General features: G+C 39.5%; 2 protein-coding genes across 7 annotated transcripts in view; both read left to right on the top strand.

The window, feature by feature from the left end:
* Positions 1-10,699, top strand: part of ADGRG2 (adhesion G protein-coupled receptor G2) — a 51,921-nt gene extending 41,222 nt beyond the window's left edge. For 4 of the 5 annotated variants that reach the window (XM_054050863.1, XM_054050883.1, XM_054050873.1 and 1 more), the window contains exons 18-28: positions 465-614; positions 840-962; positions 2,090-2,135; positions 2,241-2,344; positions 2,922-3,046; positions 3,891-4,159; positions 4,981-5,080; positions 5,393-5,667; positions 7,302-7,403; positions 8,078-8,230; positions 9,881-10,699. In XM_054050863.1, the coding sequence (XP_053906838.1) occupies positions 465-614; positions 840-962; positions 2,090-2,135; positions 2,241-2,344; positions 2,922-3,046; positions 3,891-4,159; positions 4,981-5,080; positions 5,393-5,667; positions 7,302-7,403; positions 8,078-8,230; positions 9,881-10,065 (1,632 nt within the window). In that variant the 3' untranslated portion in view covers positions 10,066-10,699. The remainder of the gene's footprint in view (positions 1-464; positions 615-839; positions 963-2,089; positions 2,136-2,240; positions 2,345-2,921; positions 3,047-3,890; positions 4,160-4,980; positions 5,081-5,392; positions 5,668-7,301; positions 7,404-8,077; positions 8,231-9,880) is intronic. The other variant, XM_054050893.1, reaches the window with a different exon arrangement.
* Positions 10,700-14,425: 3,726 nt separating this feature from the next.
* PHKA2 (phosphorylase kinase regulatory subunit alpha 2) overlaps positions 14,426-17,809 on the top strand; it is a 44,450-nt gene continuing 41,066 nt past the window's right edge. For both annotated transcript variants that reach the window (XM_054067651.1, XM_054067565.1), the window contains exon 1: positions 14,426-14,563. In XM_054067651.1, the coding sequence (XP_053923626.1) occupies positions 14,486-14,563 (78 nt within the window). In that variant the 5' untranslated portion in view covers positions 14,426-14,485. The remainder of the gene's footprint in view (positions 14,564-17,809) is intronic.

The raw sequence follows: 17,809 nt of genomic DNA, 5'->3' as shown, positions 1-17,809 counted from the left end.
TAGTGTTCGTGTTCTTAGATTCACCTATTTAACCTATGGTACTTAAAAACCTATTAACAAATAATGGCTATTTACAGTTTTCCTGAATTCTGGCGTATGGGATATAAAAATACATTGCCTTTGCAGGCTTCTGTGCTGTGAAGTGTTAATCTCCCTACACAGTTACATAGACCTACCTAGGTTGTTGCTCTTCACCTTTTTCAAATCAGTATTACCCTCCACAGTGATGTATTCTGTCCTTGGAAGGAATGGGTAAAGCCAGAGTATTTTCAATGGTAGGTAGACCTGAAATGAGCCTGCAAGTGCTATTTATTCTTTGGAGCAGGAGAGGAACGAGAGAGCAGCAGTGAGTTCCTGATAGCGATTAAAGAGATGAATTTCAAAGTTCTAAACTGAAAAGAAGTCATCATTTAATTTCTCTTTAGTGATTGAAATGAACCATAACCCTTGCATTTATTTTTCAGATTTCTCTGGGCGTTAATACAATTAATGATTTAAATAGTCTCGGATCAATTACACTTCCTACATCATTGCTGACAAATTTACCCCCTGAAGAGTTGGACTTGGCTTCTAGAATTATATTCAACTTCTTTAAAAAGACCACTGTATTCCAGGTATCTTTTTAGTCCTCCATAATGGTTTTAAACTCAAGCCTAGAGTGAAATAAAAAATGAATGAATTTTTTCCCCCACAAAACACACATTTCAAAGCTTCCTGACTTAAAAAGTAATTGGTTTTGTCCAGTACTCATTCCATATAATAACTGAGCTTGTGGGTGCTGCGCTCTACTATTGTTTCCTTTAAGATTTTAAAATCTGATTATTTTTTTGTCATTCCAGGATCTGTCCTTGAAGAATGCATCTTTAATCAGCAGTGTTATATCATCAAGTGTTGCTAACCTTACAATTAGGAACTTAAAGGCAAATGTCACTGTCACTTTACAGAATATCAAACCTAATCAGGTATGATTTACATTTTGGCAGACTTAAAGGGCAATTTTGTAATCTCCATTGGAGTTCCTGTGGGAGAAATGCTGTGCTAAAAATATCGATTGTTTGGTTCTGCTTTACTAGTGTAAATGACAATTTCATCTCCATCAGGACTTCGAATATCACTCATCTTCACTTATTCATCACTAGTAAAATTTTTCATTCTCAAGTGATTTCTCTGTCACTTATCCATTCATATTTATCTTTCCTACCTCTCCTGTTTATTTTTCAAAGAATAAAAACTCTTAGATGAAAGCCTGACAGTAAGGGTTGCTACTGAGATGCTGCAGTCATGACATCTGTAGGTACAGAAAGCAATAGAAGTCTTTCTTCATAGGGTGAATGTTGTCCTTTAAACTGGAGCACAGGCCTATGTCATCTGGAAGTATTAGAGCTCATTTACAGCATCTCTTTCCTAAATGAGCATCAAATATTAAAATCTTCTATCCCATATCTTACAGAAGTTTAAAATACTAAAAATTCTAAACTGAAAACTGTAGGGATTCCACTGATGTACCTGATGCTTTTTTCAAGATCTGACTTAGTTCAGTCTTTGCTTGTATGGACAGAAGACTGCGCTTAGAGATACAGCTTTAGAAGAATTAGTATTCATAGCAGTATAGTTTATTACTGCTGCTATTTTTAGGATTTTTGTGTGTGTATATGAAATCTATATGTAAACCTTTAACATCATGGTAATATAAAGTGGTCAAATGTTTGCAAATGAAAATGGGTTTTTCCTTTTCTGTTTGGTCATGTTCTTGATACTTAAAAAGTTAGAAAGGATGAGAAGTCTCAAGAGTTTGTATAGTGTGGGAAGACAATGAAAGAACATTCATTATGTTCTTACCAGGAGCAGAATCTTAGCATAAGCATGAGCACTGGCTTCTATGTGGTGACTTCAATTTTGTTCAGCATATTTTCACATGGATATTGCAACATGAATCCATTCTATGCACCTAAATTCATTCTGTAAAACAGGTATATTTGCTGTGTACAGTATTTATTCTTGCCTACATTTTGTAGATAATTCATAAAATACTTGATCATAAACTCAGAGTTGATTAAAACATATTTTCTTTTCTTTACCTCCTAAACAGGATAATTCAACAGTTAGATGTGTTTTTTGGGACTTCAATAAAAATGGTAAGTAGTTGCTATCATGCAGGATACCGTGCTGTTTTAGCTATGTTAACTCATCTTAATATTTTATTTGTCTTTTATGAATAACAAAGCTGTTTTTCTTAACAGGTAGGCATGGAGGCTGGTCATATGAAGGTTGCATAGTTAAAGAAAGTAGAGTAAATGAAACAGTCTGCTCGTGCAACCACCTCACAAGCTTTGCAGTTTTGATGGTAATTATTTAAAAAAATATGCAATTGTACCTTGAACACATTTAAGCATGCGTTATCTAAAGCAAATGAGTATTCAGTAAGCACATTCCACCTATGAAATACTGCTGAGGTTCTGTTCACTTCTATGTTAGTACATATCGCCACAGAATTAGTTACATGTTTAACCTGCTTTTTGAATGGGGCCCATGAATTCCATTGGTGCAAAAATTCCTTAAGTGCTTATAAAGCTGCATCTTTTATATTTAGGCAGTTGTTTATATCATAGGAAATAAAAATTAAGATAAATAAAATTTAGAACAGGTTTTTAATCAAATGGAAATTCACAATTAGAGTAATAGAGTATCAGAATATCTCAAGTTGGAAGGGACCCATAAGGATTATCAAGTCCAACTCCATGATCCTTGTAGGACTAGATTGGCTTTTATGTTTTTTTGTTAACCTTTTATAAGAGCCATGATGAAAATAATTGTTTCCTTTTTTTTTAGTAATTGCAGAGGGAAAGATAGAATTTGGGTTTTTTGATGTTATTCCATTTAATAAACATATTCTCTGAAATTAACTTCTGTTTCCATTTTAGGACTTGTATGGAAATACTCCTTTGAATCCCACACAAGAATTGGTACTGACATTTATATCCTATATAGGCTGTGGCCTTTCTGCTATTTTTCTTTCTATTACTCTTGTGACCTACATAGCCTTTGAGTAAGTATCTGTTCAACTAAGCTCCCATTATTTTTCATTATGATTGCTTGTAGTCTTCATTGCAAAGTCCTTTCCAATAGTAATGGATTCTATCGTATTAATTATGCACAAATTTGTCCATATTACCAGGAAGGTGTTGATTCAGTCCTCAGGAATGTCAGTCTTGTGGACAAGCAAACTAATTTTGAGGCTCTGTGCAGTAAGAAGTGAAGAAGTAGCACTCGAATATTTTATAATGGATTATCATAACAGAAGTGGAGGAATGTCTTATAGAGCAGTGCTGAATGAGCTGAATGATAGCATTTTTAAATGCATTTGTGTACTTTATTGTTTATTGGAGTGTTTTCTTATGTTCGAGCCTGAACTGCTGCATCCTCCATAGTATGTTTCGGAAAACCTCCACAAAGTTATTCGGTATACGTTTATTCTCTAATTACCGTGTCATCAAGGACATGTCTCTATCAAGGCTTCAGAAGCCCAGTCAAAAGCGTAATCTAGTTTAGCAATAAAGAAGAGTTACATTTTTATTTTTGGAAGTACTGTTAACAAGGAGAAGTCCAACATACAATGTAAAAAAAAAATAAAAATCATGGTACTCAACTCTAAGAATCCTAGTTATTGGTCATAAGCTTATTATAGCAAACTTCATTCATACAACCATTAGTTTTAAAGTCTTTTGTAAATTATTCTCTCTGTATATAAATGCAATATATAAAACATTGTATATGAATGAAAATACATAAGTAACTTTTTTTTTCCTTGGCATTTGTGCACTAAGGACCACAAGACAGTAAGTAAGCCAGGGATCCATAGACAATCTCACTAATTTGCTTTTTTATTTTAGGAAAATCCGGAGAGACTACCCCTCCAAAATCCTTATTCAGCTGTGTGCTGCATTACTTCTGCTCAACTTAGTTTTCCTCCTTGACTCATGGATTGCGCTGTATGATACACGAGGCCTGTGCATTGCAGTTGCAGTATTTCTTCACTATTTCCTCTTGGTTTCATTCACCTGGATGGGCCTAGAAGCTTTCCACATGTATCTGGCCCTTGTGAAAGTCTTTAATACCTATGTCCGGAAATACATTCTTAAATTTTGCATTGTTGGTTGGGGTATGTATTTTTTTTCCTCCTTTTGGATGCTAAGTAGATAAATCCACTTATTAAGTATCCCAGTGAATGTGACACAGTTCAGAAACAAAAATGAAGTAGTCATGAAATATTATGACCTTCAAGTGACCCAGTATTCATGAGCAAACCTGATTTTATATATTCCACCTTTCTGAGGTAGGAAAGGTGAAATATACTACCTGCTCCACCCCCAAAAGTAGAATTTAGACTGCTGCAGTGCAAATTGGTAATAAATTCTCTGCAGTGCAAATTGGTAATATATTCTCCTTGTGCAAGCACAATGGAACCAATTTTGAATGTGCATACTTTCATTTCCATTTACCAGATGGACAGCATCAGTTGTATTTTGAAAATAAATGACTACAAGTATATATATTCCATTTTTGGAATAGCACTGTTGCTTACAAAAGCAGTATCCTGGATAAAGGATGAAGATATTCTGGACCCGATTATCCTCTCTGATGACTTGAGTAAACATGAGTGAAGGCACTAAACCCAATAGAATTGTTTTCTTAAAACAGATATAAAAAAGAGAATCAGGTATTCTGTATTTGATGTTTTAAATCAGTTCGATGAGTATTTGTCACCTTATTCAGAAAGGTTTGGAGCTGTCTGTGGAGAAGAACCCGTTTCTTTGCAAGTTACGCTCCTGAGCAGTTTGAATACTCCAGGTTTTTAGATTGTCAACAGAATTCAACAGACAAATTTCAGAAACAAGTTGTAGATTTCACAGAAAAAATATAGTAATTTCAAGTCCTCATAATAACTGATTTTCACTTATGTGTTTGCTCATAATCTTTTAGGATTACCAGCAGTAGTTGTGTCCATTGTTTTGGCAGTATCACCAGATAATTATGGACTTATAACCACTGGGAAAGTTTCAATAAACAGACCTGATGAATTGTAAGTTAAAGAGAGGTACTTTTATGGTGTGGGTGGGAGGGAGGTCCTACAAAATCACTTTTCTTTAAAGTAAAGGTAGGGAAGGAAAGGAAGCAATGGGGGAGCTTTGACGTGGTATAGCTCTACTGTACACCATGTGTTTTGTGGTAATTGCCTGTGTGAAAGCTCTTACCCTATAGCCAAAAGCTCTTACCCTTTTTACTAAGGAGGCAAAACCAGTTTGCATATGCAACAAACTACACCTTTATCTTGTGTTTATTTTACTTAATTTCTTTTTCTAATAATGGTTGACAGACTATTCTTGTGTTCTAGCTGTTGGATTAAAAACAGAGTTGTCTTCTACATTACTGCCGTGGGATACTTTTGTGTGATATTCCTGATCAATATCAGCATGTTCATTGTTGTGCTGATCCAGCTCTGTCGTATCAAAAAGAAAAAACAACTTGGTGCCCAAAGAAAGACCAGTATTCAAGACCTTAGGAGTGTTGCTGGCCTCACATTCTTGTTGGGAATTACTTGGGGATTTGCTTTCTTCACAGTAAATGAGGTATTTACTTACCTCTTTACCATTTTCAACACTTTGCAAGGTAAGGTTATCCTTCATGTGACAGCCAATTGCATACAATATAATGAACAAAACATTTGGAGATGGCATTTTCTTGATTCAGCAATAAAGATGTAATTTTGGTACATGCTTTAACATGTTAATTAAATAAGAGATGAAACTGCTTTACTGTAATCTTAAGTTACAATTATGTTACAGTAAGGTACAGGAAAGCTAGCTACTGTTTACAGGTATAGTATATTTATATATATATAAATATTTTTATATATAAATATATATAAATATTATCATTTAAATAATGTATGCAAACCAGACACCACTGGAAATTACTGTATTTTTCTAGTCAACAGATCAGTTATAAATACTCAGTTACAGTAAGTGTTCACTTAATAATGCAAGTAATGTAGTGTCATTTCTTCACTTACCCCTCAGGTTTGGGGGTGTGATGTGACATTCAACAAAGGGCCATTGAGACAGGCAAGGCGCAAGGCTGCAACATCTAAAAGTTAGTGGCCTAACTCTTAAGCATGGCCTTTAGTACTTAAGAACATATTGGAAGTAGATACGATGGCATGCAGCTTCACAAAGGCCAGGATGCTATTGGACATATCCAAAAGCGGAGTTTCAGAGGCTGCAAAAGCTTTCATAGAAATACAAAGTACTGTAGGTGTCTACATTTACCTAAGTATACCTAAATTGCCTTACTGAAGTTTGGATCCAAACTTCTGCTTAAATGGCACTTTAGATGACTGGTTGAGTGGGATCCCAGAGAGACCAAAGCAAGGAATATTGCACAACAATGTATATACTCCTCCTCTATTTACTGTGTTCATTTTTGAGCACTTACTCTTTGGTAATTTGAGGGGTTGAACCCACCTCTTTCCAGGTCTTGCATAGGATTGTGTGGAACTAACACAAGACTAGATTCTAAGTGGTCAGAGTAATCAGTTATATGAAGCTAAGTTTCCCTTTACCCAGTTTTAAGCCAGTTGCTGAGCAAACTTTGATATTAGAAGTAATAAAGCTGCATGAATTGCAGTCAGAAGTGAATGAGAAGCAGACAATGAGTCTGTAATGTGGCACTGACAAGAGACAGGGATGAGCCGCATCTCTTCCAGAAGATATTTGGCTTTGGATTTGTGGTAAAGGGGTTTTCATTTATTATTATTTTAGATATGAGATATTGTCTTTGTATGCATGTCCAACATTTTGTAGCATTGCAGGTTCTCTTACAGGTTTGGAAACAGGTTAGGTGCTAGTAGAAGATGGGATAATGTCTCACGTACTAACAGCTGCATAGCCTGACAGTGTTGTATCATACCCTCTGTTTGACATTGCTTTGAATTCTTTTCCCAAAGTGTTAAGTAAATTTCAGGATCCACAGAATTTTTTCCTTCTTACTTAATAGGAGGAAGCTTTATGCACCTTGTGAATTTGGCTATATTTGTTTTTCTTGGATTTGTGTGTATGATTCCTTTCATCTGTGTACTGGAAAAAATATTCCTCAGTGTTCAGAACTGTGAACATTTTCACCAATGAAAGATGTCATTACTTTTGAGCAGAAATTTTAAAGAAATGAAAGAAAACCAAAACATTGTTCATTAAGAAGTAGAAAAAGTAAATTTTGCAACATTGTCGAATGTTATTGCCTTGCAGGGTTCTTCATTTTTATCTTCTATTGTGTAACAAAGGAGAATGTCCGTAAACAGTGGAGGAGATACCTCTGTTGTGGAAAATTCAGGCTGGCTGAAAACTCTGGTAAATATGAATATTTCTCTTTTATTTTAACTTCTGAATACTTATACTGAGTGTTAAGTTCCTAGTATTTTGTAATACTTAAAAAAATAATAAATCATGCTGCTGCAATTGCATTTCTAATTTATTATCCAAGGTATAATAAACCTCCAAAATTATACTTTTTAAAGGTGGTAGTTTATGCAGGTCTTACATGCAGTTGATCTCTTCCACTGTAGTATAAAGACTTGTCTTTGCAGAAGGCTTTTGATCAGTTAGAAGCTGTAAGATTCATTCCAGCTTCTGAGTCAATGGTTGTTTTACCAGTGACTTCCACAAAAACAAGGGGAAGCATAATGTAAAACAAAAAAACTAGCAAATATTTTATGTTGTTTTCTTATTCAGTAGTTGACTTCTTGTAAAGCTGTACACTTTTTATAAACTTCAACTTACAGGATCAACTGTATTTTAGCTATTTTTCTATGACAGTTGGCTGCTTGTATTGCAAGTGACAAGAGAAAAAGGAACTAGACAGATAATTTTTAAACATGAAGAATCATTAAATTCTTAGAACAATATCTTTGTACAGACGGGAGTTGAGAAAGTCTTGTTTTTATTTTAATTCAGTGGCATTATTAACTATATTTTTATAAATTGCTTATGTGAGTTTGCCATTTTCTGTAACATGTTTATTGCAGACTGGAGCAGAACTGCTACAAATGGTTTAAAGAAGCAGACTGTAAATCAAGGAGTATCCAGTTCTTCCAATTCCTTGCAATCAAACAGTAACTCCACTAACTCTACAACACTGCTAATGAATAATGATTATTCAGTGCACGCAAATGGAAATGGTATGTATAATGCAAAATAGTGTTCGTCAAGCTATTTTTTTTCTTGTCTTAAAACAGAAATGCTGTGCTCTTCATGCTAATATAAAGTGAAGTGCTGGCAAAATATTAATATGTATAGGGTCAGAATATTTCAGGATGCTCTCACAAACAATACTACATGTCTGATTTAGCAAACTATAGACAAAGTTTTAAAATATCTATTTCTCCTACTCAGTAGGAACTCTTGATTTATATATCAAATAATAGGTAACGGTCATTATTAGAGCGATTACTTAGCAGCAGCTGCTGCTAACATTTTTCTTGTCACCTGAATAGATGACAACAAACTTAAGGTGTGTTTTAAAACAGTTCATATTTTAAACCTTAGTAAAACAAACATTGCCTGAAGAAGAGAGAAATATAAGATAACAATATAGCTTGAAAGTATGAAAGAAGTGTGTAGGAGGTAATAGAAACGTTATTGGAATGCTAAGATGGAGCATCCTTATGGGAGGAGAAGTAAGAGAGACTGGAGACTGTAACTTATAAAATCACCTCAGTGAAGAGAGCACTCTGAGAGGGCTGCCTTGCTCCTGGCTGTAGAGGGAGTGTTGAAACTGAATTTCTCTGTAGCTCTTTATTTCCTCTGTGGAGTTCTTAAGGATGTTTTTGCCTAACAGAAATATATCTTTGTTGGAGGAAACAATTCTTCAGAAGTAAAATTCTCTATCCTTCCTGTTTTAATACAGTACTGTCCTCTGAACTGTAACCCTCTGAGAAGTTGAAATGCAGCTGTATGTAGCACTCCAGCCAATTTCAGTAGCAAATTGGTCTGGCTTATTTATCTATTGAGAAAACCAGATATGACTCTTCACTGAATGTACTTACTAAAAAATGATCTTTTTTCAGTGGACATAATCTAGTTTTTCACACTTTAGCTGGACACACAGAATGCTGCTGATCTGAGCTCACATATTTTCAAAGAGAAAAGTAACTTATAAATCGCTAATGCATAAAAGCCTAAGTCAAGCAAAATTTACAGGACATTATTCATGTCTGGGGTATTTTTCCCAACTGATTAAAAGCTGAGGCTAAGAAGACATGCACTCAGCTAGATTCTTTAGTATGAAATTATAGAATGTGCTCTCAGAAGCTATGTTGTCCTCGTTTCCTGGCATATGTTGTCAGAAGACAGCAGATAATCAATGGGGTCATCTCAGCAGTTAATCTCTGAGATGTCCAGAGTAAAAGCTATTGAGTGCCTTTCAAAGATAAAAAAAAAAAAAAATCCTTGTTTTCTCAAACACTTTCTTGTTTCAGATCATGACAAACCTGAGAACCCTTTTAAACTTCACTTGTTAAAGCAAAACTAGAATGAGAAGTATTTTGCATCTTGTTCAGTGATATTTGTTCCAAGTCAAAGTTTACATTCTGAGCATTGTAACCTTCACAGCTTAAAATATGGAGTCCTTTTGTGCATAAATATCTTAAATCTCTTGTGGTTTTATGAAGGAAAATAAACACGTACGCAGTATGCACAAAAAATCCACATTTTGAAAGTGTTGCAGGGATAAAATGAGAGTGCATGAACTCCCTACAGTGACTACAAAAGCATGGGATGCTTGATTCTGAACCTTTCTGATAGGGGATGCACTTCTTTTGTTTCAACAGGTCACCTTTGCAGTGAGAAAAATGGTGTTTCTTTCATTGTACAGAATGGTGATGTGTGTCTCCATGACTTTTCAGGCAAACAACTTGTATTTCAAGAAAAGGATGATACAGGCACCCAAAAAAGCCGAATCTCGGTCAGAAGGACTTCAAAGAGGGGAAGCCTAACTTTTACTGAGAAAATGTGATTTCCTTTTAAACAGCACATTGTTTTACAGCGTGAAGTACAGATTTACTTTAACAGTTTTTCATAATGTGAGCAGACCAAGAACTGATTTTATTTAATATATGGTACTGGAACTTCAAGGCAGCCACACAATGGATTGACAAGGACAATTATTTAAAAAAACAAAAAAGCAAGCTACTATTTTGACAAGGTGTCTTGGATGTCAAATTACAGCTAGCATGTTTCCATTTTGATTCTTCACTAGAGGTTCTTTTTTACATTTAAAGGAATGTTTTGTTTAGACTTTTTTTGTTACAACTAAGTTTATCTGGATATAACCCATAGTAGTGTTGTATAAACCTAGGAAGTTAAAACTTGTTGTACAAATGGTTATCTTTAAAAATGTTAGCTACACTGTCTCAACTTTTTGTACCTTGTAGTAAACTCTATAGAGATGTACATAAGCAGAAAAATATCAACCTTTAAGCATCTTAATGACACTTTTATATTTATTTCTTGTAATATAAATTTAAATATTCCTATGTATAGAAAAATAATTGGTGTTTTGCTTTAACTCTTATTGTAAGTTTGAATTTTTCTTTAATTGAGATAATTAACATAGAACGATGCAGAAGTTGATTTGTTCAGTAAGTGAACTTACTGAACTTAAATTTAAATCACTTACAGTGGTTTAAATACATTCACTAGATACAGAACTGTAAATACAAACACTCTTGGTCTTGAACCTTTAGTGACCCCTTAGTACGCCATGGAGGGATGGAAACTGAGTATCTTCTAAGTAGAGTGCCATGAATGAGAGAATGATAAGTAAAGTAGTCAGTAGGTTATGAAATAGAACTAAGCTATGCTAGTGGCTTGAGTAAGTCAATAGGAGCTTTTGCCATTGATTTCACCAGGGTGAATATTTTATCTTCAGGGCTGGTTCCAGACATTTAAACACTGCCATTTCTAATTTGCAATGATAAAGAAAAGTAGAGAAGTGTTATTTTTTAAAGAAAAGACACAGAGAATAAATGCTAGCTGCTGCAGTTAGTAGCTGAGAAATTGTTTGTTTTGTTGTATGGCTTTTGTTTAAGGGGCAGCTTAATGAGTAATTCTGCTTTGGCCTTAGTTGACAAGCCCAATCCTGAGGCCTGAGCTCAGTAATTCCTGAAACAAAATTTCATTCCGTTTGTGATATTTATCTGAAAGAGCTGGATTTGGGGTCTTCTTGCACAACAGCTGAAAGAAAATAGAGCTCATACAGCATTGTGAAGTCTTCCTGAACAGAAATTAGCTTGAGCCCTGGTTGTGCCTCTTCTTCCTCACACAAATGTGCAGCTGTGGCCATTACTTTTTAATTTTGTGTTCTTGGGTGAAGGTTGGATGCTCCTGAAGCAAGAGCTAGAACAAACTGCTGCCACACTGCAGAGTGCCAGGCCCTGTAAAGGGGATTTTTTGACGCAGATGCACACTGGAGAGAAGCAAGGGCTTTGCATTCCCAGTGGACTTGATAGGGAGCCCTGGAAACACTATTCTCAGCAAAAAGTATCAGTTAAATGCCTCCTATCCAGGATTCTGTTGTATTTCAGCCGTCAGAACTCTTTCAGTCCTCAAACCCTCTTGTGGTTCTACATACAACGCAGGGGTTCTTTTGGTCCCCTGTGTCCACGACTACTCTGAATATGCTTTTAGAGCGAGAATTTAAAGTATTTGTTGTATTTATCCACAAAGTTTTAACTGCATGTTAATAGAAGATGGTACTGGAATGCTAGTAGCTGGAATGCATTTCTGTGAATGCTTTAACTATTTGGCTAATGGCCTTTGCACTGTTTCTTGTAAATTTATTTAATGTTCTTGTATTTATATTTTCAACTGTAAAAAAAGTAATAAATTTACAGCAAGTACAACACAAAATATATAAACTTTGTCTTTTAGAAAAATGTGTCATTATACTGGGCTGTGTTACAATTCTTCAGATTATGTGAGCTGCATTACATAACCCCTTGGAGAAAATGCTGACCTAGCCCATACTTTTATTGTCTTCCACGTATTTTATCTTTCATGGTTCTAGCAGATCTGTTTTTTCAGCAGAAAAAACCCTGACTTGTCTGTCCAGCCAGTGCTTGCCCTCAAGTCTGCTGAACCTCTCCCACACAAATGCTGTGAGCAAAACCACATAGCTGAGTTTGCCTCAGTAAGTGAATTCCCTATGGGAAAGCACACTCCACTGTCACTGACCTGTATGGAATCTTTGGTTTTATTTTTGCACACTAAAACATATGTTAGGACTCTTTTAATCATTTTTATTCTGTACATTCCTGGGGGGAGGGGGTCTTTTCTGACTTAGCCACTTAAAAGCACACAGGTATTGTAGTAAAATTTTGCACCGACAGGAGCATCTATTTTAGCTCAGTGAGTTATTATCATCATTAAACTAGATGAAAAAGTGTGTGCACGTTGAGCGTTGTAGCATCCTTCCGGTACTTGGTCTCTTGTGCACTGCTAGCAATTTAGCCATGGCAGCCCAGAGAGCAACGGAAGTGCAACCCCTTACCAGAATGCAAAGTAAAATTCTGTGCATCACCTTGTGGTTGCAAAGCTAACTTGGAGACATCTGTAAGGAGGTTTTAAGCTTAGTCATAGATACACAGCAGCATGGCACCACCTTGCTCAGCAGCCCTATTCACTAAGCATATGCCATCTTCTTTAAAGAACAGTGCCCTGAAGCAGGAATCTTGTGCAGCATTTAGGGGAGATTGAACTGGTCCGTGCTCCAGGATATTGCAGCCTTCTGAACTGTAGCTGCAGGGCTCTGGTCGATGGAGTTAATGAACCTCTGAGCAGTGCTGTGTCCCCTTCCTGCTGTGCTCTACCTACAGAAATGCTGTTCCACAGCCACTGCTGAAGGAACAGGTTTCCTTTTAAAACCTTTGTCAACCATGGCTGTCAGCTGCACAGTCAATGCAGTAAGCACAGCGAAAAAAGTTACAAAATTAGCGCTGTTAATGCTGTAATTTGACATGAGAAAAGAAATAAGACAACAGAAAAATCCTTTCTGCAGTTCGAGTGTAGCCCACACCTCCAGCTACTCTGCAACATCCTTTCTGTGTTTCAGCACCCATCCACGCTTATTGTTGATTTTCTTCCTGTTACCAGGAGCACAGAGTGAACTCTCTGAATATTTTTCAACTGTGTGTAACACATGTCTTTTTCTTTTTAAATCTTTGTCAAGTTTTCAAGTCTTGGTTCTCTTTGCCTGACTTCCCATTCTGCGCACTCCTGTTCTAGGCATGCTTTGGAACTACAGCATGGAAGAGCCATGCAGGGACAAATTGGGTCAAAAACGCACATTGCCTAATGCCTCTGAGGGAGTGCATATGGGAACAGCAGTTTCATCCCCATCAAAGATCTCTAAATCGGGTGTATTAAGTTGGAAAGGCAAGGCTGGGGTGTGAAGACCTGATAAAATCCTGTATTTTTTGCCTTTCATCGTTTCAGATCTCAAACCAGTATTTTTTACAGATACCCCCCAAAATAAGAAGAGTGTTTGCAACAAACGTTGTGGCCTTTTGCATTTTATCTTACGATCTTGCAAAGAGGATGTATAAAACCACTGTTATTTTGACGGTTTAGCCTGACTTTGGTCCCTTGTCCTGCTATGGCTCAAGCCACTCTCCTTTGCTCCAAGTCAGTCCATTGGGTATTGGCTCCACTTCCCCGGTGTCCATGCTGCCATCCCTCACGCTCGCCCTTCTCCCGCTGAGGCTTGGAAAAGTGCTGGTGCTTCAGAAAAGCTGAATTTGGGATTTCAAGCACCCCAACTGTACGAAGCGACCCTGCTCTCTGGTGGCCCGCAGGCTCATGTACCCGCTCCTGCTCACGTCGCTGCCAAGACAGCCCACCCTCACCGTCCTCATCCTCACCCTCTCCTACTCCCTCTCCCAGCCCTACTCCCTCTCACAATCTCACTCCTTCTCCTTCTTTCTCTCCCACTCCCTTCTCCCTCTCCTTCCCCCACTCCCACTCCTATTCCCTCTCCTAGTCTCACTCCTTCTTCCAGTCCTACTCCTTCTCATACTCCCATTCTCTCTTCCATTCCCTCTCACACTCCCATTCCCTCCCCTTCTCTCTCCCGCTCCCTCTCCCTTTCTCTCTCCCTCTCTTTTTTCCCACTTCTATTCCCTGTCCTAGTCCCACTCCCTCTCCCAGCCCTACTCCTTCTCGCACTCCCATTCCCTCTTCCACTCCCCTTCCCGTTCCTTCTTCCTCTTGCACCTCACTCTCCCTCTCCTCCCCTCTCCCCCTCCGAGCCCCGCTCCCGCCAGCCCGAGCAGGAAGGAGGCCGGGCATCCCCCGCCTCTCCGCCCCTTCGTCGGGAGGGAGGAGCCTGGCGCCATCTCCGGCAGCTGCCGCGCTGATCGCCGCGGGCCCGTGGGGTGATGCGGAGCCGCAGCAACTCCGGGGTGCGCCTGGACGGCTACGCGCGCCTGGTCCAGCGGACCATCCTCTGCCACCAGGTGAGGGCGGCGCCGGGGGCTCCGGGAGCGGGGTGGGAGCGGAGCTGGGGCTGGAGCCGGGTCGGGGGCTGGGGCTGGGGTCGGGGTCGGAGATGGAGCCGGGGCCGAGGCTTGAGCTGGAGCCTGGGGCAGGAGCCGGGGACTGGAGCCGGGGCTGGGGCCGGGGGCGGGAGCCGGGACAGGAGCCGGGGGCTGGGGCCGGTGCAGGGGGCAGGAGCCGGAACTGGAGCTGGGGCAGGGATAGGGGCTGGAGCTGGGGCTGGGGGCAGGAACCGGGTCTGGAGCTGGGGGCAGGGGCTGGAGCTGAAGCTGGAGCAGGAGCCGGGGCTAGGGAAGGAGCTGCTGGGACTGCCCACTGCCTGGCAGCGCAAGAGACACGGCTGGGCCAGTGGAAGGAGGTATCTCCTTTCCCTGTCTCCTCCTTTCCCTGCCTCAGGGAAGCCGGGGCATTGCAGATCCTTAGGGTGCTCCCCGGCAGCTTACATAAATGCAGGTTGGAAAGTATGTGGATACGAGATATGTAGAAGTACAGCAAGTGTGAGCTTGCAGGCACCAATACAGTGTATGGAATGTGCTGATGGACATGTTATATGCACCTTCCCGCTGTGACACTCTCTATATACATGCCTGCAATGCTGTTCAGTCCCAGCGGCACAGAGCTCCCTTTGAAATACATCCGTAAGCATCGGTGTGAATCCAGGACAGCAGCCGGCATGTGCGCTTTGTGTGGTACGTGTGTGCAGGGATGCACGTCCGAGAGATTCCCATCCAAGAGAGTCCCGTCCTGCCCTGCTGGTGCAGCTCATTCATTGTTGGTTTTACTAGAGCAACTTATCCCTGCGTTACCCTGCCTGGGCTCCAGGTTGTCAGGCGGTGCTGCCTGTGTATGTGAGCAGGAAAAGAATGAAAATGCCCCTGCTGGTAGGGAAAAACTGTTTTCCACTTTGTTTTTTTTGGGCCAGCGTGTATGTATAAATGTGCTGCATAGAGCTCTCTGCTTAATGTGCTTGCTCTGAGGATGGGCACTCACTGCCTGCTCTGCAGCATCATGGTTTGGTTAAAACAGTCCAGTATGTAAAGGTGGGAACAGCAGGGCTTTTTGCATGAATCAGTTCCCAAATATACTTAGTTGATGAGGATTATAAGCAACTGGAAAGTCGTGAGGTCCCAAATCCACTTAGGTCAGTGAGATTTTTTGTCACTGACTGTTGTGGGCGCAGGTTCCTGGCACCTGTGAATTAATGTTTGTATACTAATTATTGTAAATTTATTAGAAACAAACACAAGGACAAGGTGTAAGTGGTGTGAGAAGATAATTCTGCTCTCTTACTCAGCTGGGGTGCAGGAGTTGCTTTGAGGTGTGTTCCTGTCTCTGTATTTTGTTTGTGGGATGACCTTGGAGGAGTCACTTGGCTTCCATTGCCTGCCTTGATTTCCATGTTTATAGGGTGGGGATGCTGATAACAGCCTCCATTAGAGAAGAGATGGAGCCTCTGGGATCCAGAGATCAAATGTGCCGCGTGAAAGCTGTGCCTTAATGATATTAACAGTTAACAATAGTAGAAAGGCTAACTTAATGGCAGTATAGGAGTTTATAGAAGTTAGATGGTTGGACTTGATGATCTTAAAAGTCTTTTCCAGCCTTAATGATTCTATGATTCTGTGATTCTACCAGTGACCCAGAATTTTATAGTTTATATTAACAGTGCTAAGATGCCTGTCCACGACTCAGTGCTGCCTTTTCCACTAAATGCTGAATGCTGGGGAGAGTTCAGAGGTAGAGGAAGGAGATAGATAAGTTTTCTTGTGTGTGTGGAAAGTAAGTCATAGGCTAGCAGCAGTGTGGAGAGGCAACAATATCATGAGGGCCCAGAGAGATGCTGCAAGGCAGGTTTATGGGTTTGTTCTCTGTATCTATACTCTTTTTGGTTTTCGCTGCAATACACTGAGAAAGTCCTGCTCACCTGGGTGAAGAGGTGCAGTGCTTGCTTGAGCAAGTTAAGGTGGTTGTCTTTGGTCCACGTGCTGCCCTGGCTTGCTTGGGAGCAGAATGGCCTGTGGTGGGCTGGGCAAACCAATGGCTTAAGTTCCCCTCCCTGGCTCTATCCTGAATGGCACCGGGAGGGCACCAGATGTGGAGGCCTGGCGCATCAGCTGGTGTGCTCTGGGGGAGGGTGGTAATGAGCTTGCTTGTTGTAAGAATGCAGCAAGGAGAACACGTAGTGTGTTCAGGCACATTTTGCTTTAATAAGAAGATGTGAATACACCAGGGGTCAGGTTTATCAGTAGCAGCAATTAGTCATGCATTCTTTCCAATCACAGTACATCAATGTCAGTTTAGAGGCAAATTTTAATGTAGGCTATATGTGTAATAAGGAAGACGTGCATTCAGATCAACCCCTTGCCAAAGGTGAGAATATTCCATATGCGGCACTTGCAGGATTGGATCGATGGCAAACTCTTTCATGTTTTACAGGCAGTGCATTCTGCTGATCAGTCCCTGCAGCATGCTTGGTGACAGATACAATCCTGTTTAAGGTTCTGCAAGGAGGCTAAGGCCAATCTACTGGCTCCTGTCTCGTGCCCTTGCATTGGTTATACTGCCTTGCTGTGGTGTGGGGTCTGCCAGTTATAGCACATGCCAGTGGGAACAGGAGCGGGAGGGATGCTTTAATACTGTAGCCGAGCAAACACAGCATCACCAGAAGGCTGTTCTCAGCTGCTTATCATACTTGTTAATTTGAATGAGATAAGAAAAAATGAGAACATTAAGATATGTCTTAACCTCTATATAAATTTCAAGTGTTACTAGAGTACCATAAGAGAAAAGCATATGGAGCTGATAAGGAAAGTAGGTTTGGCATACATTTATGGGTAACCCAAATTGTGTTATGTCTGGTTTCACGCAAACAATCTATCTGCAAACTTTGCTAGAGCTTACATCAGTTTTCTTCTGACAGATCAATGAGACAGATGAAATAGATTTTCAACAAGATGCTAATTATGAGCTTCCTTGTATTGCTGCTCTGAGTAGAACACTGCTATTTTTGTGCCTGTATTGATGGAGTTCTTATTAGCATCTGGGCCCCTGTAGGAACAGGTGCTGTGGTTTGGGTTTTTTAGTCTTCAGACTAAGAGGTAGATTTAAAGGTAGGATCGGATGTGATACAACTGTTTAAAGTTTTAGTCCATAAATCAGCTTTCTTTTGTGGTGCTCTCAGCTCACGGAGCCCATGGATGTATCAC

This window comes from Cuculus canorus, chromosome 1 (assembly GCF_017976375.1).
Source record: "Cuculus canorus isolate bCucCan1 chromosome 1, bCucCan1.pri, whole genome shotgun sequence".
Taxonomy (NCBI): Eukaryota; Metazoa; Chordata; class Aves; order Cuculiformes; family Cuculidae; genus Cuculus; species Cuculus canorus.
The sequence above is the reverse complement of the archived record's forward strand: the minus strand, read 5'-3'. Positions and strand labels throughout refer to the sequence as shown.